Consider the following 24,997-nt stretch of genomic DNA (forward strand, 5'->3'; position numbering starts at 1 on the left):
CGTGTGTGGTTTGTCACTGTACACTGCCACTTGTGGCTGACATGATCTGTTGTATTTGAGGAGGCCGACTTACTAGCGTGATAATTATTGCGGGTGAAGCTGGCATTTTTCATAGTCTGTGTTTTTTTTCAAATAGCTTCAGTCTCTCGTTTACTGTTCATGGCCACAAAGATGTCATTTTATGCAGGTCTTGCTCAGAGTAGGTTACAAGTGCTCAGTCATCCACAAAGAGTAGTCCCTCTAATAAGAGCTTCTGACAAGTTTGTCAGTGCATGCAAATAAAATAAATTAGTTTGTCTGAGTGAAATCTAATCTTTACTCCAGGGATGGATCAGGAATTGCTTCATCTACCATTGCTTCAAAGAAAAGTCTAAAACACAGCAGGGACATTATGCACCCTGCCATCATTATAGTGCCAAAAGGGTTGAACATCATTTTACCTGGATAGACTTTTACAAGCATGCTGTCTATTCTCTAATTGTTGGATAATAGTGGACATCTTATCGTAACAGCCATATTTTCTTATAAGCCCCTAGAGACTAGGATTACTGACAGACTTGAGTTAGATTGATAAAATAATGTGCATAGGTGTCAAGGTTTTTTCCCCACTTTGAACTTTAGAGTTCAAGAAGTGGGGACTTGCATGATTACTTTTAAGCTTAATTACTAACTTAAATTTCGTACGCTGCCATCAACCAGAAGTCAGTGTCTGGCACACTTTCTGTTCCCCCAAAACCTTCCCTGGGGAACCCAAGACCCAAACTCCTTGGGTCTTAAAACAAGGAGAAATTAACCATCCCCCTCCTTTTCCCCCCAGACTCTCCCCTCCCTGGGTTGCCTAGAGAGGCTTACACAGATTCAAACTCCTTGGATCTTAAAACAAAGAGGAATTAACCATCCCCCTCCTCTTCCCCCACCAGTCCCTGGTGAGTTCAGACTCAATCCCTTGGATTCTAAAACAAGGAAAAATCAATCAGGTTCTTAAAAAGAAAGCTTTTAATTAAAGAAAGAAAAGGTAAAAATTATCTCTGTAAAATCGGATGGAAAATGCTTTAGAGGTACTCTGATCATTATAGACTAGAGGAACCCCCCCCAGCCTGAGATTCAAAGTTACAGGCAATAGAGGTAAAATCCTTCCAGCAAAAACACCATTTACAAGATGAGGAAACAAACATAAGACTATCCTCCTGCGCTGGCTATTACTTACCATTTTGAAACTGAAAGATTGATTCAGAAAGACTGGGAAAGGCCTGGGTGTACGTCTGGTCCCTCTAGCCCCAAGAGTGAACAATGACCAAAACAAAAAGCACAAACAAAGACTTCCCCTCCACCAAGATTTGAAAGTATCTTGTCCCCCTATTGATCCTCTGGTCAGGTGTCAGCCAGGTTCACTGAGCTTCTTAACCCCTTACAGGTAAAAGAGTCATTAACCCTTAACTATCTGTTTATGACAATAGGTCTTTTGTTTGGTTCTGTGAATTTTCCTTCCAATTGGTTAGCATCAAAAATCTTATCAGACAGCCTGTGTTGTGGCCAAAACAGACAGTGTTTAGATTAGATGTACTTGCAGTATTCTCCTGGTAAAGCAGTATTGCTGCAATTACATATGTGGAATTTATGGTGAAGAGCACTATAGAAATGTCTAGAAAGAATTAGTAATACCACTGTCACTCTTTGAGTCTTTGAGCTTGTTGCAATGTTGTCAATTTTTCTTACTTCCAAACATTGCAGACAAATGACATTAGACAGTCAATCAGTGCATCACATCCATATGTATAGCTCTCCGCAAGTATCCTATCCTGCCTAGGAGATTCATAGTGTTTCCATTGCTTTGCAAATCTCCTCTTAAATAGAAATTATATCCAGGTTGTTTTATATCAGATTGTTTCATGTTGGTAAGTGAATTGCTATGATGATAGATTTGCTCTGGAAATTTAGCAAATGTTCACACCAGGGGTGGTACTTTCTTGATAAGCATCTTTGTATATAGAAGTGCAGCAAAGATTATTACGGTTTATTATAAAACACTAGTATTTCTTGTTAGTATATATTTGATTTTAGTTCACCTGCTTGCTTACTACCCCAGGTATCTTTCATACATCAGAGATAGTTTGGACTTTGCTGCCAGATACACCAAAATCTACGACTGATTTGATGAAAATACTTAAGCCATTAGAAGATTTGTGTATTAAATTGCTTGGAAGTTCTCCATAAATCTGCTTCTTATCTGCAGATTATTGGTCATCCAAAGCAGTCGCTCAGCTACTACCAGTTATATCTTTCATTGTATATAGTCCATTTCTCCTCAATATCTAACTAATCATTGTTTGTTGTATTGTGTTTTGGCCCAAACACAACACAATACAAGATTATATATGAGTGTTTATTCACTACTGAGTCTTTAAAGCAATAAGTTCTTACTTCTTGACTACTTGGCTTGAGGACTTTAGAAGTTGAACTTGTATGTATGTTTATTGTCTTGGAACAAAGTAGCTACTGCTTGATTGATTTTGCCTGCTAAGGTGACATTTTACTAAGGTATGGTAGTTGCCTTGTGCAAGAAACTACTTGGAGAGTCACAAACAGGAATTGAGAATGCCTTGAAGGTCAAGTTTGTGGAACCATTACTAAACTAAGGGTATGTCTACAGTACAAAATTAATTCAAACTTATTCTATTAGAATTTTCGGAAGCGATTTTATACATTCGGTGTTATGTGTCCCCACTAAAGTGCGTGAATTCGGTGGAGTGCATCCACAGTACTGAGGCTAGCATTGAATGTCAGAGCAGTGCACACTGGGAAGCTATCCCACAGTCCTCGCAGTCCTCGCCACCCATTGGAATTGTGGGTTAAGCTCCCAATGCATGATGGGGCAAAAACATTCTCGCGGGTATTTCTGGGTGTGTGCCGTCACTTGCTCCTCCCTCCGTGAAAGCTATGACAGATGACATACTGTCTGCAGACAGTGCAATACGGTGCATCGCCTGTCTCCTGGTACTAGGAATCTACCTCGCATGTCCTCTTGTCTTTCTATCTACTCTTTTATCAAACCATTTCCTGCCTTTTTTTGGCTACCGTGAACCAAGCAGCACAGCTTCCACCACAAACTCTGCTCTCCCGCTCTTGCATCACTAGCTAATTTTTCCATGTTGTCTGTCCTGGGGCTGCGTGCAAGCTACAGAAGGCAACAATTCCCTGCCGTTTTTCAGCCATCGTGAACTGAGCCACACAGCTTTCACCACAAACTCCGCTCACATTTCTGCTGCAAACTCTGCTCTCCCGCTCTTGTAGCTCTAGCGAGCTTCCTGACCCCGTGAAAGTTACAGAAGACAACCATTTGCTGCCTTTTATCAGCCATCTTGATCCGAACAGCTCTCCTATGTTTCGCACCCTTTTTCCAGGATTACCCATGCAGGCGCCATAGTGCGGCAATCATGGAGCCCACTCAGATCTCCACTGCAGTTTGACCATTGTAAATACCTTGCGCATTATCCGGCAGTATGTGCAGTACCTGCAAAACCAAGCGAAGAAGCGACGACAGTGCGATTACTATACCAAGGAGGACATGGACATAGACGTTCCTAGAAGCATAGCAAGTGGCGATTGGGAGATCATGGTGGCATTGGGCCAGGTTCATGCCATGGAACGCTGATTCTGGGCCCGGGAAACAAGCACAGACTGGTGGGACCCTATAGTGTTGCAGGTTTGGGATAATTCTCAGTGGCTGCGAAACTTTTGTATGCGTAGGGTCACTTTCATGAAACTTTGTGACATGCTGTCCCTTGCCCTGAAGCGCAAAGACACCAACATGAGAGCAGCCTGCACAGTTGAGAAGCGAGTGGCCATAACACTGTGGAAGTTTGCAATGCCTGACAGCTACCGGTCAGTCGGGAATCAGTTTGGAGTGGGCAAACCTACTGTAGGGCCTGCTGTGCTGCAAGTAGCTAACGCAATCATTGACCAGCTGCTATCAAGGCTAGTGACATGGGGAAATGTGCAGACTATTGTGGGTGGCTTTAATGCGCTGAGGTTCCCTAACTGCGGTGGGGTAATAGACAGATCGCACATCCCTATCTTGGCCCCGGCACACCGGGGTGACCAGTATGTAAACCGCAAGGGGTACTTTTCCATGGTGCTGCAAGCACTGGTGGATCACAAGGAACGTTTCTCCAACATCAGTGTGGGATGGCCGGGAAAGGTGCATGACGCTCACATCTTCAGGAACTCTGGTCTGTTTGAAAAGCTGCAGAAAGGGACTTACTTCCCAGGCCAGAAAATTACTGTTGAGGATGTTGAAATGCCTGTAGTTTTCCTCTGGGACCCAGCCTACCCCCTTAATGCCATGGCTCATGAAGCTGTACATAGGCACCCTGGATAGTAGTTAGAAGCAGTTCAACTATAGACTGAGCAAGTGCAGAATGGTGGTAGAATGTGCTTTTGGACATTTGAAAGTATGCTGGCGCAGTTTACTGACTCGGTTAGATCTCAGCACAACCAGTATTCCAATTATAACTGCTGCTTGTTGTGTGCTCCACAATATCTGTGAGAGTAAAGGGGAGACGTTTATGGCGGGGTGGGAGGTTGAGGCAACTTGTCCGGTGGCCAATTTTGCACAGCCAGACAACAGGGCAATTAAAAGAGTGCAGCAGGGCGCGCTGCGCATCAGAGAAGCTTTGAAAGCCAGTTTCATGACTGGCCAGGGTACGGTGTGACAGTTGTGTTTGTTTCTCTTGAAGTTACCTGCATCCTATATATATGAAAGGAAATAAAGTCAAAATTGTTTAAAAACTGTGCTTTATTATTTGTTGTGCAACACATTGAGAGAAATCAGAAGGTAGACTGGGGGAAGGGAGGTATTGGGCTTGGGGGGTGGAGGAGGAGGGAAGGACAAATCCAGAAACCAAATCAAATGTTCACATATGCCAGCTTTCTGCTGCTTAGGCGATCCTCAGGGGTTGAGTGTGTCGGTCTCCGTAGTCTCCCCCCTCATGTTCTGATGTGTCTGGGTGAGGAGGCTATGGAACTTGGGGAGGAGGGAGGGCTGTTATACAGGGGCTGCAGCAGCAGTCTGTGGTCTTGCTACCTTTCCCACATTAGATCCACCATACAGTGGAGCATGTCAGTTTGCTCCCCCATGAGCTTGACCATAGCGTCCTGCCTGCTCTCATCGCGTGTGTCCCTCCTCTCTTCGAGTTTCTGTAATGCTTTACGGGAGTCTGCAATTGTTTGCCTCCATGCATTCAGCTGGGCCCTATCAGTGCAGGAGGACTGCATGAGCTTGGCGAACATGTCGTCCCAAGTTCATTTTTTCTGTCTTCTAATCTGGACCAGTCTCTGGGACAGAGTAGATAGAGGCCGCGTCGAAACATTTGCACCTGGAGGAGGAGAAAAAGAGAGGGTATTTTAAAAGATACATTTCAGAGAACAAAGGGGACACTTTGGTGTGAGTAAGCCATCGCACAGGGCCGGGCAACGAAATTCAGCTTGCAGGCAGCCTAGAGGCACGTGGGGTTCTCCTTCTTCTACATTCATTTCAATGCTTTCAAATTGCTGGGTCTCCTTTCCCATAGCAAGCAATACCTAGTGGGTTTGCCATATAAAGGAATGGCCTGCAGGCTCTCTGGGATGATCGCTTCACACAACACCCCCCGCCCCCCGCACCCACTGCGTGGCTCTGATGAGGCTCTGAGCAGGGATGAGCCCTTTAAACTAAACACGAACAGCCCAGTGCAGCTAGGTTTCCCCCTCCTGCCCCCCCCACGTGACTTTGGTCAGGCTGTCACTCACCAGAAGTACCTTCTCCAGGGTCATGATCTGGGAGCCCGCCTTGGGAGTGGGGGAGGCTATTGGCTCCAGCGTTAAGAATAGTTCCTGGCTAGGGAGGGAAAACGGATTCCCCACTTGCCGCCTGTGCATTGTCCTCATCCTCCAGTGACTCTTCCTCCTCGCTCCATGCAACTCTGCCCTTGCAGGTGTCTACAGACAGTGGTGGGGTAGTGGTGGCGTCACCCCCCATAACTGCATGCAGCTCACAGTAGAAGCGGAATGTATGGGGCTGTGACCCAGAGCACCTGTTCACCTCCCTGGCTTTTTGGTACGCTTGCCTGAGCTCCTTGATTTTTGTACGACACTGCTCTGTGTCCCTGGAGTAGCCTCTTTCTGTCATGGCCTTGGAGACTTTAGCGTACGTATTTACATTCCAAAAAAAGGAACACAGTTCTGCCATAACAGACTCGTCTCCCCAACATGTGATGAGATCCAGTACCTCCCATTCAGACCATGCTGGAGTTCGTCTACGAATCCAGGACTGCGTGATCTCCTGTGATGGTGGACTCTGCAAGGTCGCCTGTGATGGTGGATGGTGCTGATGGTCACCTGTGCTGATGGTGACCAAACAGGAAATGAAATTCAAAGGTTCCCAGGGCTTTTCCTGCCCTCCTGGCTAGTGCATCGGAGTTGAGAGTGTTGTCCAGAGCAGTCATAAGGGAGCATTCTGAGATAGCTCCCAGACGCCAATAACGTCGAATTGCATCCACAATACCTTTAACCTGGGACTGCGACCTCAATTTAAGCGCTACTCCACTTGCTGAGGTGGAGTACAGAAATCGGACTAAATCGAAAAAAACAGTTTGCTCGTGTGGACGGATTTTTTTTTTTTCGAATTAACTCAACTAATTCCAAATTAACAGACTAGTGTAGACTAGGCCTAAATGCCACTTCTTACACCTAAAGGTGTTAGAGGAATACTCCAGACACTCCCGTATAACCATAGTGTAGCAAGTATGCACTGATAGGAAGAGTTTCAAATTGGTAAAGACTTGACCTTAAGATGACGGAAGTCTCTGAAATGTAGAACAGTTAATTAGAATCTAATTCTTCCCGTGCTAGAGTTACAAACTGATGATCGTCATGGTGTAACAGTTCAATATGTGTTACTAGGTCCTGTAACTGTTGAGCTCTTACTCTGAGCATTGTCATTTCTCACAAATCATTATGATCGGAGCATTGGATGATTCAGGAGATTGGTTATGGGAAGGGGGGGCCTTTCATCTGTGGACCAACTAGCTCTAGTTGATAGTGCCTGATAAGTTTTATCATCTGATGGTAGGTATTTTGATATGGAATCTTATCCACTAAGAACTGTATTAGGACCACAAAACAACTATCTCAGTTGTGCCAGTCAACTAGCAAGGAGGACAAGGGCTGAACTGAGTAGACATATAGAAATTGACGCACTTTCAGCAGTGGGGTAACCCCTCCATGTCAGGGCAGCGTGAGCAAGCTTGCGCTGCTATGCAGTGGATAAAAAGGGCAGAGTCAATCTGGCATATTTCACCAAAGGTAGAAGCACTAATAAATATATCTTCCAACAGAGAATGTCTCCTGCATTCACAGAGAGATTAACTAGATAAATTAATTGCTCTTCTCCTTCTGTAATATCTGATTCTGTAGTTTGCTAATCATATAATCACTTAATTCATTGTATAACCCAATCAGCTGTACCATGGAGAAGAAGTAGGGAAGACCAAAACTTCCTGGTGGTGAGAGGGAAAATGCTGACAGCTGTGACTGCAGGTCAGGGTAACACAGGATTTCCAGCTCCTGCAAAATGTAGTAGTCCTTCTCGTTAGATAGAAAAATTACAAAAGAATGTATCACACCAATGGTCTGAACTTGGTAAAGGGTCTCAGTTTAGATAAGGTAAGGTGTCCATTCTTAAAGGCCCTCTGTGTTTGGGGCCCTTATATGGTACATCAGAGACCAACTCCCCAATCAAAAGACCCCAAGACAGCTATGCTTTTCTGGGACAGTTCAGCTAATTGTGTCCAGGGTGAAGCTTGAGAGGCCAGAGGTAAGGTATTCTTAGCCAAGAGCCCCCATCTGTGGAACAACCTAGAGCTGGAGATAAGACTGAAGGACACCTGACTCTTATCAGAGCATGTTGCAAAACTTTTGGCAAAAGCACAGAGGCCTTCCCATGACAACCAAAACCAAGGAATCATAGAGTTATAGACTTTAAGGTCAGAAGGGACCATTATGATTGTCTAGTCTGACCTCCTGCACAACACAGGCCACAGAATCTCACCCACGACTCCTGTAATAAACCCCTAACTTATGTCTGAGCTACTGAAGTCCTCAAATCATGGTTTAAAGACTTCAAGGTGCAGAGAATCCTCCAGCAAGTGACTTGTGCCCCACGCTGCAGAGGAAGGCAAAAAAACCCCAGAGCCTCTGCCAATCTGCCCTGGAGGAAAATTCCTTCCCGACCCCAAATATGGCAATCAGCTAAACCCTGACCATGTGGGCAAGACTCACCAGTCAGACAGCCAAGAAAGAATTCTCTATAGTAATTCAGATCCCACCCCATCTAACATCCCATCACAGGCCATTGGGATCACAACAAGAGAGAGAGAGATGGCTGGTGGCGAGGAGAAGTAAAAGAAAGAAATAATAAGCTAAACTGTCAAACGTAGCAGAGTCAAAGAGCAGAATCCACTGTGAATGGCTTTGTGCGATCCTTAGTTACTGTGTTCAACTCTATCTATCTAATGGCAGCCTAAAATCAGTCGCTAGATAGACTAGCCAGAGCAGGGACTGTGGGGCACTTCTGTCCTTGCATGTAACATTCATTAATCATTGCTCCTCTGTCTGAGGACAGACTTGTTTTTGACCAGGCTTTGCCACGATAGTAAAAGACTCTCACTTTAAATTATGGTGCAGCCCCTTCCTCACATTATAAAGTTGCATCATGACACAATTTGGTTTTTTTTTAAGTCCCTTAGGACAAATCTCATGATGTAACAGTCCAAGGTTTCTAGCATGTAAAACTCCATGTTCTGATGCCTGCAAACGCTACAGAAATTTAAAATAAAAAAAAGAAAGAAAGAAAAAGAAATGTAAAAGAATAAACAAAGTGTCTGATAATTCCTAGCAGTGTGCAGGAATCATTCTGACAATAAAGACTCGTATTATACTCTCTTAGTGCCTGGGGTTTTAATTTAACACATCAATGAAAAGCCAGCATTTAAAAGGAGAAAAAAACCCCAGCAGGACTTGCTTTTATTAGTGCAATTTGTAAGAAATTAGAACATTTAATGAGAAAATCATTAAGCATGAAAAAATGGACTGACTTAACTTGTGGAGTTCAATTTAGTTTGTTACTGGTAAAATAAATAAATAAAAGTATTGTGACCATCCTGTATGGAGGAGAGGTGAGCCTTTTATGTATTTAAATTCAATTTTTTGTGCCATCAGTCAAGCATTGTACAGACACCATCGATTCAACAGATACCAAGGAGAGGGTGGGGTGCCTCTTGTTTTACAACTGTTGTCATTATAACTATTGTCCTTTAAACTAAGTTCAGGTGAGTGCAGAACATGAAACCAGTGGCTAGGTGTATACATGCTTTAGAACCTGGAGAAGAGTGAAAGAAGAGTAGAATACAGATTCAACAGCTCTGGAATCTTCTGTTTTTCTCTGACCCCAAACTTACCCAGTCCTACGCTTCCTGGCTTTTCCCAGTACTCTAACTCAGTGGGTCTCAACCAGGGGCCCAGTGACCCTTGGAAGGAAATGAGCAGGTTTCAGGGGCCACCAAAATAAACCAGAGAGAAGGGCTGGCATTAGACTCTTGGGGCTCATGGCAGGAAGCTGAAGCCTGACCCTTGCAGCCTGGGGCTGAAGCCAGGGTCTGAGCTGCCACCTCCGAGGCTTGAAGCTGAAGCAACATAGCTTTGTGGGGCCACCTGTGGCATCGGACCCCATGCTGTTGCCCCGCTTGCTGCCCCGGCTTTTAATCTACTGGCTATGCAGAAAAACAGTTGTGGTGACACAAGTGGGCTGTGGAATTTTTAATAGCATGTTGGGAGAGGGGCTCAGAAAGAAAAAGGTTGAGAACCCCTGCTCTAGCTGACCTCAGCACACCTTGGGGTTGGTGTCCACTGCTTTGGTGAGATAATCCAATGGAAAATCAGTACCATGTGTTGTCATATAACAAGCTTATGTCTACTACATGTAAGAGAGTTAGGGGAAAATCCTATCTTGCCAGAGGGACTGGGGTATGCATCATAAGTAACAAGAGAGAATAATTTATTGGTTATTGTGTGTGGCCAGTAGTTCCCATGGTGTGCTGAATGCTGTCCAAATAAAGAAGGCATGATGCCTGCCCTGTCAAGCTCACAGTCTAAAGATAGACAAGTAATCAGAATGAAGGGGGAAGAGAGGAGAGAAGGAACTAATATATGATTATTCTAACAAATATATATAGAAATAAGACGTTAGTTACACTTACTACTTAAATTCTTTTTTAGCCTGATGGTATGCTTGGATGTGGTTTCCTGAAAGCACCTGTTAAAATATTTTATGTTCTCAGTTCTAGCAGATTTTGAGTAACTGGTTATGTAATTTGTATGTTATAATGTTATAGTGATGATGGTCTTTATTAGCTATTAATGGAAATTGTAAAAGCATTATCATTTGCTTTAGTTGTTATCCTGAGTTGCAATGGATTGGGACTTGCAAGTATGTACATGTAATGTATGCTTCAGCAGACTGAACAGCACTTATGCTAAACAAGCCTTAAAGTACAACATTGCTGAGTAAGTAAGTCAAAGTAGAATGTTTTTTGTGACTTGTTATATATTATACTTGCGTTTTAGTTTCACAGGTGTTGTAGATGAAATATGAAATGCTTCAGAATTTGAAAACTGAATAACTTCTCCTCATCCATCTCTAGTATTTTGTACTTCACAGCATTGTTTGTCACTGGGAATCTTATGCATTTAATAGTATTACAGAGTATAAGCTCTGGAGAAGAACTAGAAGAGCAAAACTGTACCTTGATACTTATGTAAAGGGAAATCCTTCATCTGGTTACTAGAGCTGCTGCTTAGCTGGCAGAGTTATCCTGGGTATGTCCCACTGCCCATGTCTGTAGGTAATGAATAGGCATCCTCACCATGACCTCTTTGGGGTGTATGTACACAGCAGATGAAGATGGGCAAATATTTTTCACTAACCATTAAGCAAGTAAAAGAACAAAATGTGGGAGAAGACTCAGGACTTCCACTGTCTTTATTTTTGGCATTTTACTTTTCACATTTTCCAATGTGTTTGACAACTATCTGCCTGTTGAGTCACTCAACAGCAAGGATACCATTGGTATTCCAGTTCTTACCATTACATGTCTGTCTGGCTCCTTCCCTCTCACACAATTTATGTAAATGTAGATATATAGACACACATCTTCCCTGGTATTGTTTACACTGTGTTTCACTTTGAAGAATGATTAAGATGATTGTACTGGGGGCTAAAATGTATTCAGAAGGCCCTGGTAATAATGTATCTCTAGTAACATCCGCAGGTGAGAGTCTAGCAACCAGAGATTATTCTGTTGCTGCAGCTATGACATTATACCACTTACTGAAAACCTAACATTTTCATTGAAATGTCTGTCTTCCATAGATGGTTTAGGCATTATACTTAGTGAAGTAAAAAAGCCTCTCTGAACTTTCTGATAGTAGGTGCTCCAATTCAAGTGTCCACCACAGAAGCAGGGTCAGTGCTTGTTCTCTTGATCGCAAGTTGTAAATTCTCCTGCCTCAGCCACATTGGGATTTGTTAGAAATTTTATAGATTAAATGAAGATTATTTTCTGTAGCTTAGAGTAGGGGCTTCATTATTGGGTGAGATGAGCAGCTTGATGCAACATTGATATGATTGACTGTTGTTACCAATAGATGTGCTGTAATTACAGAAGATCAGGCTGCAGGAGAAACAGGGAAAGTACAGCCAGCTAAAGAGAAGGATTTTCTTCCTTCTGAAAGCATGCATTCCCTCTTTTTGTCTTCCAGTGAGCCAGCAGCTGGTAAACCGCATTGAACAGTTTTTGGAAACTAAAGGTTTACAGTACTACATGAAGAGCATCAACTGTATTAGAGTTTTCAGAGAAGAGGCCATTAAGGTAATGAAAATATCTGAAAACTCTACTCGGTGTGAAATGTCAGGGCATAATGGACAGACCTACTGTGTTCCTTCAGTGATTATGGCAAGCTAGCAACAGGACAATATCAACAGATATAAGTCAATTATACCCCACTGGAAATTTAAAAGAGATTTTGGTGTTTTGGCCTCAACAGAATAAGGACCAGATACTGCTGTGGTTTCTTAATATGAAAAGACAATATCTGTGACCTAATGGTTGAAAAGGAGAAATGTGCTGTCCTCCAAATATCTTCTTAAACAAAACTAGTCACAGAAGGGTCTGTGCAGCTTTGTGAAATGCAGTTTCTTTTGTGATGCCCTGCGCATTAGAAGCTCTGGTTCTAGTGGAGCTAGATGAATGTGCAGTGGTTTGGAACGTCTTTTTTTCTTGTTCCCCGTGTTAGATGTTTTTATGATGCATTAAGATTACAGCTCTTTGGTATTAAGCTAACTTTATTTTTCTGTGTTATCTTTGTTGTCATTTTTCCAGCTGTCAGAGGTGCAGTGCTTTAATGATTTCCTGCAGGCCCTGAAAGAAAAAGTGGAAGACAAAACCTTAGCTGATTTCTGGGAAATTTTGATACAAGGTATGACGACAATTGACTCTCCCTCTGCATCTCCCACGCAATTTTTCTTCAAATGATAAATTGTGTGAGAGGAATCTACATGTTAGCAGCTGGAAATAAATGCAGACCAGCATTTCTAGTGTAGAGAGTTGTTGCGTACCATGTAAAACTTGTCTTTCACTACTATATAGCTTTGTTTTGCACTGGTTTCGTATAAACAGTATTTCAAAATGCTGTACCAAGTTAAATTCAGTTACAATGGTAAATTGATAGCACAGTGAGAGAGAAATTAAATGGTATAGGGCAAGGAAGAGACAATATTTCAGGTGCATTTTAAAATAAATGGAGAGCTGATGCACTGGAGAGAGAGAGAGGAAGGCACTCCCAGATGGCAGAAGCTGCAAAGATTCATACACAAAGTGATCAGTGACATATTTCAGTGATGTAAGAGTGACCTTCAGGAAGTAATACATAGTAACACGACACACTGATGATTAAGCTGAGGAGGAAGGCAGCATACTTCTAAAAGATTTGGATGGACTAGGAGCACTAGGCAAATAAGTGAGGATTTTTATGAGCATAAAGATCTTGATGCTCTACAAATTCTTCCCTTTACTTGGCACGAGTGCTTATGAAAATATACTTTAAATACACAGTAGCCTCTTTTCATTGTACATATGGTAATATATAATTTGCTTTTGCATAGCACCTTTCAGATAGAAGGACTCCAAACTACATGTAGAGGTGACTTCACCCATTGCTGAAATCCAGCCATTGCTAGGATAGAGCATAGCAGTTGTTCAGCAGTGCACAGCAACAGCTTAGGACATCGCACGGAGAATATCATGCCCAATTGAAACTGGGGAGGGAGTGGGGGAGGAAACAGGCTTGGGGAAGTCTAATTAGCCACATAATAAATCTTTGAAAATACTGGGATTTGGACCAACCAAAGTCATGCTGGTATGTTCTGTTGTAATAATTTACAGATGGTGCAAACCAGAATTTCCAACAAGATGAACAGTTTCTGGAGGAAGAAGAATTTACAAATACAAGCTGCACTATCAGTGATTTGCATATAGGGAATGACTGTTTCACTTTGCGTAGGGGAAGATAAAGGGTTTTATGCATAATCTGTCTAAACATTGGTTTGTGTGGCAGAACTAAACTTCTCTTGGATGATTAGAAGTTAGAGGGTCTACTGTATGTTATCTGAAGTGAAATTTTCCCTAGATTTCATATTTGATCTATGATTTCAGTGTCTCAATAATTTATCATAATATATTCAGTTACTTAAATGGATGCCTCCAGTAAAGTATAAATATGCATTAATTGTACTTGTATATCACAATAGTTGACTCACTTGTGAAAACTACCATGTCTTTTTAATTTGAGAAGTAGTTTTATTTTTGTCAATGATGACACATTTAGAAATTTGAATTTGAAATACTTTCCATTTGGAACATTGAGTGATTTTCAGGTAAAGCTTTATAATGATATTTTGATATGATTTGATTTTCCTCAGATGGAATTTCTTTGATCACCAAAGATGAAGCAAAAGGTAGTTCAGTGACTAGTGACGAAGCCAAAAAGGTATTGCTTTTACACTCTTACTTATCTATATAAAGCCTTTGCTATTCCAGAGAAGGCATTTTCTTATATGGATGAACCTTTAAGTGAATGAAATATGGCCTGAATGAACGGAGAATGGAATCCTTGGACCATAGACGTTATGGGGCCTCAACTCAGGGACATTTCTCCCTTAATGCACACCATATTATATTGTTTCAGACTGCCTGCAGACAGGGCATGTTGTTGTCTAGACATATTTTCCAGACAAACCACTTCAGGAACTCAGGTTAGTGAAGTGGCAACAGGCTGTCAGTGTGCACAGAACTACTGTTGGCTCCTGCTGTTCGTTTGAATGATGTCCCCCTTGGTCTGGGAGAAATGCAATCTAGTTATTAGAGCATGCATGTGGAAATCAGGAACTCCTGAGATCTAATCCCAGCTCTGACACTGACTTCTGTGGCCTTGACCAAGTCACAACCTTCGTGCCTCAGTTTCCCCTTTTGTAAACATTGCACTATAGCGCACTGGAAACAAAAGGTGTTAAATGTTTGATGGTATTCCTTATGCATAACAATATTGGCAGCAATGAGGGTGCAAAACACTGCAGTTAGTATAAGGGACAGAATGGGGCATGCAGGACAGACTGTTCCAGTGAAGGAAAGCAGATACAGTGGTGGCTGAATCAAGAACTATTTTTGTATTTGTCTTCAAGAAGATGAACTTAAATCCTTATACTCAGCTGGCAACCATAGTTTAAAGATAGCTTAAGAGGGAGAGGGCTTTTGTGTATAGATTCTACTGTTGAAATCCCTAAACATTTCAGCTGGAAAGCACCTTTCCAGCTGAAAAAGAACTGCTTGGAACTGCTCAAGCATCATACTATTAACCAGCAGGGCTTGGTGTAGATTCTTCATGTCTAGCGAATAGATATGAGGCTATACTCTGGAGACCATTGTCCCTTTTCACATGAAGCAGCTTCAGAGACGTATGTGCACCTTAAGATGACCTTGGCAAGTTCACATCTCACTTAACATGAGGAAAAACACAGAAAAGTTGATAGAAAGGGGGTCAGTGAAATGCTGTGGTACTATAACGAAATAGGAAAATCCAACACACTGAAGCTAACACATGTACAGATTAGAGTTGTCAGAGCTGTCAAGAAATTGGTTCAGCCAGGAAGGGTCCATGGCCTGTTTCTGATCATACATAACTGCGAACTATATTTCTCTTCCCAGCAGTAGATACCAAGAGAGGTGGCATTTAGTTATTAGTTTTATTAGTTTCTTAAATGTTTCACTCCGAAGGAACTTCATTGTCCGGAACAAAACCAACCCTAGTGTCCATAATATATGCTACATGAAGTTATCTTTCAGTGCTTAAAGCCTTGTCTATGCTAACAAAGAAAGCACAACAAACCAACCATTGGCTGAAAAACTGAGCTTCCAATGGCTATACAATACATCCATTCACACACAACACAGATGCAAAGCCTGGTAATAGGTCTTTGCTTATGGCTTCCCATCTAAACTAGGGAGAAACCTGTGTAGACTAAACTCAGATCTGGCTGACCTGGTACATTGCAATTTCCCATTATCCTACAGTCATACCTCACAGGTACACTGCATTTTGTAGTACATTTTGCCTTGTAAACAATTTGGGCTCCTTGTCTCACTGCACCACTAAGTGAAACAATATTCTGGAGGAGCAAGAAAGAGGGCTTCCCCCATAAAAATAATCTATTGGACTATGGCTAATAGACCGTGAGTTCAGGTCTCACATCTCCTACTCACTGGTGCATTTCAATCTTTCTAATAAGCCTCATATCCCTACCATAGAAGACAGGCACCTATCATTAATTTCCCCTGATTTTTTAAGATAAGTTAACTGAGATGTTGCACAATTCTGACATAGCTAGAAGTAGAACAGAGTTATATAGTATGGCAGACCCAAGTCTCAGCCACACTGTATTTCATAATATAATAATATATAGACATATACTTATCTCATAGAACTGGAAGGGACCCCAAAAGGTCTTTGAGTCCAGCCCCCTGCCTTCACTAGCAGGACCAAGTACTGATTTTTTGCCCCTGATTCCTAAGTGGCCCCCTCAAGGATTAAACTCACAACCCTGGGTTTAGCAGGCCAATGCTCAAATCACTGAGCTAGCCCCCCCCATTTCAGAATGAATGTGCCAAATCTATTTGCTTGGCTATTTTGTCTGTAACCACTACTGATCACTAGACGACACTCCCTTTTCAAACCCAGGAGGAGACTCCTGATTCTCAACATTTTATTGTTCCCCAGATCCAAAGCATCCTATGCAAGGCCCTTTTCCTTAAATCCTCACCTGTAACAAATTGCAAAAACAGTTCATTTGATTCACACACTGAGAAAATATCCTTTAAAATAGATTTTATAGTTAAAATCCACTGGTGTCAGTTATGTCACAACAGGCAACAAAATACAGGTGTTCTATGTTTCAGCAATTTGCCACACATTTTGATTGCTTAAGCAGCAAAGAGTCTTGTGTCACCTTATAGACTAACAGACATTTTGGAGCATGAGCTTTCATGGGTGTATACCCACTTCTGAAGGTATGTCTACCCTGCGGAGAGTTTATCAGCATAGTTGCATTGCCATAGTTATGCCAGCAGAACCCTGTAGTGTAAACACAGCAGGGAAGGGGTTTACCTGTTGGTGTAGAAACACCCCCCTCCCCCCCCCATGCAACGGTAGTTTGTTGGGGTTAGGTCAACATAGTTGTTGGTCAGGGATGTTTTTTCCTAACTGATGTGAAAAAAACCATATGGGGCACATGACTTATGAGGAGAGGCTGAGGGAACCTTATTTAGTCTGCAGAAGAGAAGAGTGAGAGGGGATTTGATAGCAGCCTTCAGCTACCTGAAAAGGGGGTTTCAAAGAGGATGGTGCTCGGCTGTTCTCACTGGTGGCAGATGACAGAACAAGGAGCAATTGGATCATAGAATCATAGAATATCATGGTTGGAAGGGACCCTAGGAGGTCATCTAGTCCAACCCTCTGCTCAAAGCTCAGTGCTCTCAAGTTGCAGTAGGGGAGCTCTAGGCTGGATATTAGGAAACACTATTTCACTAGGAGGGTGGTGAAGCACTGGAATGGGTTACCTAGGGAGGTGGTGGAATCTCCTTCCTTAGAGGTTTTTAAGGTCAGGCTTGACAAAGCCCTGGCTGGGATGATTTAGTTGGGGTTGGTCCTACTTTGAGCAGAGGGCTGGACTAGATACCTCCTGAGATCCCTTCCAACCCTGATATTCTATGATTCTGTGTAGGTATGTCCACCTAGCTTTTAAGTGTAGGCCAGGCTGTCTTAACAGTGATGGATAATGCTCAGTTTGTATAAAAAAGGGGCATTCTACCTCCTCCTCCTACTTTAACTCTCTGATTTGTATCTATTTATTGTTATCCTTATTTACACATCTGATAATGCAGATGAAGGGAGAATGGACATATTTAGCACCATTAATCCCCCACTATATCTATCTTACCTTCCTACTTACATGATCCCCCTTATTGTAGTATCTGAAGTCCTCAGATAATCAGAGTTCTGCTTCAGACGCCAGCTGTGTTTGTGTAATGAAAACCAGTTAAAAATGTAAACAGCTATTTACAACCTTACTGTTTTAATTCTTTTCAGACAAAAATTTTCCTTTTGCTTCTCATCTAGAGCTGCTGCTGCAGCACCCTTAAATTCCAGAAGACTGTGCTGGAAAAAGACCTGTGATATGAGATGGTTTAGTCTATCCCCACTGCCACTTTCTCATCTAGGGCAGGGTAGTTCCCAGCTACATATTCTCAAGTGTTATGTACAGTCTTCTTTTAAATGACCCAGCTGTGGGGAAAGGGGATTTCCACTTTTTCCATTGGGATAATTGCTAAAATAATATTAACTAATAGTAAGTTCTTAAGACTGTGGCACACAATTCACATAAGTCACGTTCTGTTTTTGTGTTTTCTTTGCTGTTATTGCTGATAACTTCTAGCCCTTATAAAGTAATGGAACAAATAGTGAGAGAGAGAAATAACTTAGATATATATATATGGACCTCATTATCATAGTGTCTGAGCTAGTTATCTTTATCCTTTTTTATGATATGCTATGCTAAGTGGAGGGCATCCAGTGAGTTGCACTGGCTAAAGAGAGAGAATGTTTGGGCACATTCATTATGTAAAAATCTATTTGATAAAGAATATCAGTCTAACCACCTACATGTTTGAGGTTTTGTGAATCCAGGTCATTAATTGAGTTTAGTGGAACCAGGAGTTGTTCCTTAGATTTTATTTTTATTTAGCAAAAATTTCTAATCTGGAGACTTTCATATGTGTAAATTATGAAGGGGGGAAGTAACTTTATTGGCTGTTTTTAAGCATTCATAGCTGCAAACATTATTGGTGTGTAGACGCGCAGACTCACCCCTGTGGCCCCTCCTGCTGGTCTTTCAGGGAATTAGCTTTATTCAGCCCCGGAGCACCTTCTGCAGGTTGGTGAGCAGCCTGTCCTCTGGCCCTGTGTCCCTTCCAGGACCCGGTGCCCTTTTACATGGGGTACTGCCCCCTGGCAGTAACCCCTTTCTCTTAGGGTCTCCACTCCCTGGGAAACCCCCACCCTGTATCCCCACCTCTCCTCAGTATATGGCTACTGCCAGTCATCGTCTAGCCCCACGCCCTGGGGCAGACTGCAGTATCAGCCTACTCATCACTGGCAAGGATGGTTTGGACCTGCTGCCTTGGCCTACCTCTGGGCTGCCCTCTACAACCCCTGGTACCTGTTAGCCCAATGCTAGGCCGAAGCCTGGGGCTTTCCAGGCTGGAGCTCCCCAGCTCCTCTGCCTTTCCCCAGCCCTGCTTCACTCAGGTACCTTGTCTCTAGCTCCCTAGAGCCATGCCCTTCTCGCTCTACAGACACACAGAGAGAGAGACTCCTGCTTTTAACTTCCCTGGCCTTCTTATAAGGCCCTGATGCTCAGTTTGGGGCATGGCCCCAGCTGCAGCCACTTCCCCCAATCAGCCAGTGTTTTACCTTGCCCAACCACAGCCCTCTGCAGGGCTTTTCCAACCCCTCCAGGGCCGGAGCGGGTGCTCACCCTGCTACAGTCATAAAATTTTCTTAACTCCCGGTATAGCGGCACCCGTCACCCATAGTTCTGAGGAAATTTTCTAAGACTTGACTTTAAAGTGCTACAGGTTGGTGATTAGGATGGAAACGCAAACAAAACCTCAGTTGTAATTATTGGAGCCTTTCTCTATGGAATTCTCGGCTCACGTGGTTTTTTTGTTTGTTTTCTTTTGTTGTTTTACACCTCTCAAAACACTTTCCATTCATTTAATGGAAAGTAGCTGACTTTTGTCTCCAGAACGCAAATGATTTTTCCCCTCCCCCACAGTTCTTGGCCCCCAAAGAAAAACCAGCTGAAGCTCCATCAGTGGCTGGTGAAGGTGGTGATGTGGATGATTTAGTAAGTATCGTGAAGACATGATATGACTTTATGATTATAGTAGTTGGATTGTTTCAGTGAAAGGGAGAAGCTTTTAAAAGCAACAGGGGCGAGTACTTGCCATGGACTTATGCCCTAGAAAGCACCTAAAGAATTAAGGCACAAAGGAAGCCGCATGAAATACTCAGTTGCTATTGTAAATGTAACCAGATACGTAGTTTCATAATGGCAGGCACTGGGCTGTGTTGTTACACTTTTGTGCTGTTTACATAGATTAATTCTCAACTTTCCAGTGGTTTTTGTTTTGTTTTTTTTTAAGTGCCAATCAGGCTACTCTTTTGATACATTAAATTATAACAATTTGCTAACAACGCTTCGGAAAGCCTGAGCTGCAGATCAGCTATTTGTGTGGGTTGAAAAATAAAAACAATTAAGAAAAACATATTTTAATCTGCTCAATTAACCTAGTACAGACAGGCTTGTAAAAATTCAAGCATTTAATGGGTTTATTATGTATAAACAATTTAGCCTCTTTTTTTTTTTTTTCTTTTTCATGCGGAGTCATTACAAATGAAACATATCTTCAAGGCTTCAGCCAATAGTCCATCCAGTCTTAGAACTTTCATGGCTGGAAGCTTTCTTCATTTGTGCTGTGCAGGGTAGCTTAAAAAAATCTATAAATTACATTTGTGACATTGGGGTAATACAGTTTTGGCTGATTCTCTGCTCAGTCACGAAGACATATAGACTACAAGTATTCTACAGACCTTTCATATTTTGTCATAAAGTGTGTATCCAAGTTCGTTAGGACGTACATACTTCGTTTTCAGATTGCCATCCCTACCGAACCCGTGAGAGCAATAACTTGAAGGCAGTGCCTCGTATTCCAAATTTATCATTTTCTTTTGCAGCTGGACATGATGTAAGTGGCTGGACAATATCTGAGGACTTCTGAAGAACTCTGTTGCAGGGGGCATAAAATAGCCATTGAAAAGAAGATAGATCATCCATTCTTCTATCAGTAGAAGTTGCTTGAGAGAGAACAGCAGTTTCAAAGGCACTTCTGTTTGGTATAAACCTCAGAGCTGAATCAACTGCACTTAGTACAAGACTTAATGTAGATTATTTCAATCTTCTGTACATTTTCTGTAGTAAATCTTTTTTCTAAAAAGAAGTTGTTTCACACTCAATATTGTAATGTTGCTATATTTCAGATTCCAGCTAAACACCACAAATTTTAGTGAGGGCCAGTGTTAGTGTCTTACATCATTGGTGTATTGTTTGGAGAGAATGAAGTATGGAGGTTGGTGTGAGATATCAAGATAATATAGAGGAACTTTTAGTAAAAGTAAATCAGTAGCTTCCTAATTCTAAAGGAAGAAAGACATTACTTTTCATGGTCTCTCTCAAATCAGGAAAGGGAAAACAAGTAGGTATTTTGGGCTAAAAAGAGTAACTTAAAAAATGTCCAGTCCACGAATTCATAATGTATTCACTCAAAATATAAAACTGAATCTACAGTACACAGCAAAACATTTCCATCATGTTGATTTGTCACAGTATATCCAAATCAGTGATTATTCTCTTGTTTTTCTTGTTTGGATCCTCTCCAGCACAAGACAGTAACAGCGTTGTTTAAAAGGCATCTTTTATTTTACTCTTCAGTCTCTTCCCTTTTCAGTGGGTACCATCACCCCTGATCTGTTATGTTCTCTCTTGTTCTAATGTACTTGATGGCTTCATTCTCTGCTTGATGCACCTTCAGGTCCTCCACAGACTTTAACTGCTGTGTTTATTTTAGCTATCTCAATGTTAACACAATGAATGAGTCAGTTGTTCCCCTCTTGTTCATTGCAGCTAATTGCTAACCAGCTGCAGAGGAATCTTTTAAAGTTAAAAAATTAAAAGTACTCAGCACAGATGATAATGGTTCTTCAAAAGACATATTGATACACACAGTGCTTGCCACAAGCAACCAGAGGGAAGTAAGTGGTTCGGTTAGGATTGAGAAGATACCTGAATTCTGCTTGGAACCAGTTACTTGGTCATGATGTCCTATAATAGACTTATCCTGCAAACATTTTTTCTGGGATTAGTTTGTTAACGCCTTATTCCTTGTTAAAACTGGGTCATCTCGTTATTGTTAACATAAGCATACTATATGGAAGGGGACTGAGACGACGGTAATCTATAAGACCTGGGCTGTGCTTAAAATGAGCTTTGGTTTGGAATGTCTGCCCTTCTTAGTGATTCCAGGTTCAGGTAACACAAGTGTCTCCTCTCCCTTCCTAGCCATGCAGGAATAGTCTCATTGCCCCACGTTTGGGTCACACATGGAAGATGGCCACCCACGCTGAGTTCAGAATGAGTTCAGTGAACATCTTTGGAGTTGGCTCCCCTGGGGCTGATTGGCAGCAAACAGACTGTCGGTCAAATCACCGGAGCCTTAGTGTCCCCCAGAATATTTTTTCATAATTTTAAATAATATAGAGCTGGCTACAAATCCATTCTCTTGATTATCTGTTGATGTCAAATTTGCATGTTGTCCACTGGCCGGTTTTTCGTTTTCTTATTAAAAAAAATTGGTTAATACAATATTTCAAGGGCTTTTTTTTTTTCAACCCATCTTGGCAGTCTTTGGAGCCATATTGGCTAAAATCAGTTCATGATAGACTGTTTCCTACCTTTTGGAAGAGATATAAATGAATGTTGGGATGGGCCCTTAAGACTGGAGGTTGTCCAATAAAGGTGGTTTCTTATACAGTTTTCATTGTAAACAAAGCTAGCTCTGAACATGAAAAGCCCTGTATAAATGTTGTGTGATTCTGTTGTTTGTGTTTTGCAAACATAAATACCCACAACACCCCTATGAGGTAGGTATCGCTGTTTTACAGAGATATTTAAAGATCTTGGCCAGGCCCACAGGGGGATTTAGAAGTAATTCTGTGAGCCAGGATTAAAAACAAACAGTGAACATACATAAGTCAATATGGTGGTATCCCGCAGGATATCCTGCTGCTTACACAGTACATTTATACTCAGAGTTGCTAGATCTGAAGAAGGTGAACAAGGATTTAAAGGATTTAAGGAAGGCATTAAATGAAACAAAATGGACTCCTAAGAAATACCTGAGACTCTTTCGTTCATTCTAACCCTCTCATCATTACAATCGTAATAGTTCAAGATGTTTGAAATGATCTGTTGTAAATAGGAGGAAATTCAATAAGGGCAAATGCAAAATATTCCTCTTAGGAAGGAACAATCAGTTGCACACATACAGAATGGGAAATGGCTGCCTAGGAAGGAGTACTGCAGAAAAGGATCTGGTGGTCATAGTGGATCACAAGCTAAATATAAGTGAACAGTATAACACTGTTGCAAAAAAAGCAAACTTCATTTTGGGATGTATTAGGAGGAGTGTTGTAAGCAAAGCATGAGAAGTCATTCTTCCACTGTACTCTGCACTGATTCTGCCTCAGCTGGAGTATTGTGTCCAGTTCTGGGTGCCACATTTCAGGAAAGATGTGGACAAATTGGAGAATGTCCAGAGAAGAGCCACAAAAATTATTAAAGGTCTAGAAAACATGACCTATGAGGGAAGATTGAAAGAATTTGGTTGTTTAGTCTGGAGAAGACAAGAGTGGGGGGGAACCTAATAACAGTTTTCAAGTACAGTAGAACCCCAGAGTTATGAACACCTCAGGAGTGGAGGTTTTTCATAACTCTGAAATATTCATAACTTTGATCTGAAAGTTATGGTTCTTTCAAATGTTTATAACTGAACATTGACTTAATACAACTTTGAAACTTTAGTATGTATAAGAAAAATGCTGCTTTTAGCCATCTTAATTTAAATGAAACAAGCACAGAAGTAGTTTTCTTACCTTGTCGAATCTTTATTTTTAAACTTTCCCTTTATTTTTTTAGTAGTTTACATTTCACAGAGTACTGTACATTTTTTTCTCTGCTGCTGCCTGATTGTGTACTTCTAGTTCCAAATGAAGTGTGTGGTTAACTGGTCAGTTTGTAACTCTGGTTTTCACAACTCTGAGGTTCTACTGCACATAAAAGGTTGTTATAAAGAGGAAGAAAAATTGTTCGTTTTAACCTCTGAGGATGGGACAAGAAGCAATGGGCTGAAATTGCAGCAAGGGCGGTTTAGGTTGGACATTAGGAAAAACTTAGTAACTGTCAGGGTGGTTAAGCACTGGAATAAATTGCCTAGGGAGGTTGTGGAATCTTCGTCATTGGAAATTTTTAAGAGCAGGTTAGACAAACACCTGTCAGGGATGGTTTAGATAATTCTTAGTCCCTCCATAGAAGATATATCATAGAATAATAGTACTGCAAAGCTCTTCTGCTAATAATATGGGAGGAACTAATTTTTTCTGTCTCTGAGTGTTGACATCTTCCTGACCATGGAGCAGAATACTAAGTTTTACCACTTTTCTCTTGGTGCTGGAGATCCCATTACTGTTCCAAACAAGTCAATGGGAATAGTACGTTCACTGCAGTGACTTTTGTAGGAACATACACCTTTGGTATGGGATGAAGTGGTATAAAACTTATAGACATGGGGAGATTACCAGCATTTTCTATAAGTGCCTGGAGTTTCTACTTAAGATTGTTCTTGTTCCAAAAGGTGACAGTTATTTTGTTCTGTATTTGTCCAGTGCTTACTGCAATGGGGTTTTGGTCTATGACTGGTACTCCTAGGTACTGCTGCTGCAGAAATAACATATGGGAGGGAGAAATTCTCTTCTGATGTCAGCTGCTCATAATCCTGAAGCATGAAGATTGCTAGCTATTGTATATTTTGTTATAAGCATGTTAACCTAGCTAGCATAACTGCAGATGTACTAAGTGGCTGATCTTCTTCAGCTAAACTAAGCAGTTATTCATACTTGTTAGTTTATTCCAGAAGAAAACTCATTTTGTCACTGAGGTCTTGGCCTCTATCCCCTTTCCCTCCAATCTTCATTCTGCTCCCATTTCTCCCACTTGGACTGCAGCACAGTGCAGACAGACACTGGAATGATGTATATCTGTACTGGTGGGAACACATGCCATGAAAAGCACCCCTTATGCCCCCAGATCCCATCCCAAATTCTTTGATGAACAAATCACCAAGAAAAGTTAAAGTGCCTTCATTGGACGGATGACCACAAGCAAGTATGGCATTGACTGCTGCAGAAGAGCATGATGGGCTTTATAGGATGTGTGGAATATGTACATAGCATTTTAGAGCACTGTTTAGCGGGCAGAGTGGTCTGTGAAAGTAGAATGAATTATATTGTGAAAATAGAAAGGATTAAAGAAATGCTGTCTGTACCTTTAAGCAAAATTGTTGGAATGCTGCAATCCAGGTGTCAGGAATACAGACATTAACATAGAACAATTGCACCGTTT

General features: G+C 41.7%; 1 protein-coding gene across 2 annotated transcripts in view; it reads left to right on the top strand.

The window, feature by feature from the left end:
• The window catches only part of XRCC5 (X-ray repair cross complementing 5), an 80,742-nt gene extending 58,559 nt beyond the window's left edge, over positions 1 to 22,183 (top strand). For both annotated transcript variants that reach the window (XM_075070318.1, XM_032764425.2), the window contains exons 17-21: positions 11,854 to 11,963; positions 12,474 to 12,570; positions 14,072 to 14,139; positions 19,538 to 19,609; positions 20,500 to 22,183. In XM_075070318.1, coding sequence (XP_074926419.1) covers positions 11,854 to 11,963; positions 12,474 to 12,570; positions 14,072 to 14,139; positions 19,538 to 19,609; positions 20,500 to 20,514 — 362 coding nt within the window. In that variant the 3' untranslated portion in view covers positions 20,515 to 22,183. The remainder of the gene's footprint in view (positions 1 to 11,853; positions 11,964 to 12,473; positions 12,571 to 14,071; positions 14,140 to 19,537; positions 19,610 to 20,499) is intronic.
• Positions 22,184 to 24,997: the final 2,814 nt, after the last annotated feature.

The sequence above is a fragment of the Chelonoidis abingdonii genome, chromosome 10 (assembly GCF_003597395.2).
Source record: "Chelonoidis abingdonii isolate Lonesome George chromosome 10, CheloAbing_2.0, whole genome shotgun sequence".
NCBI lineage: Eukaryota > Metazoa > Chordata > Testudines > Testudinidae > Chelonoidis > Chelonoidis abingdonii.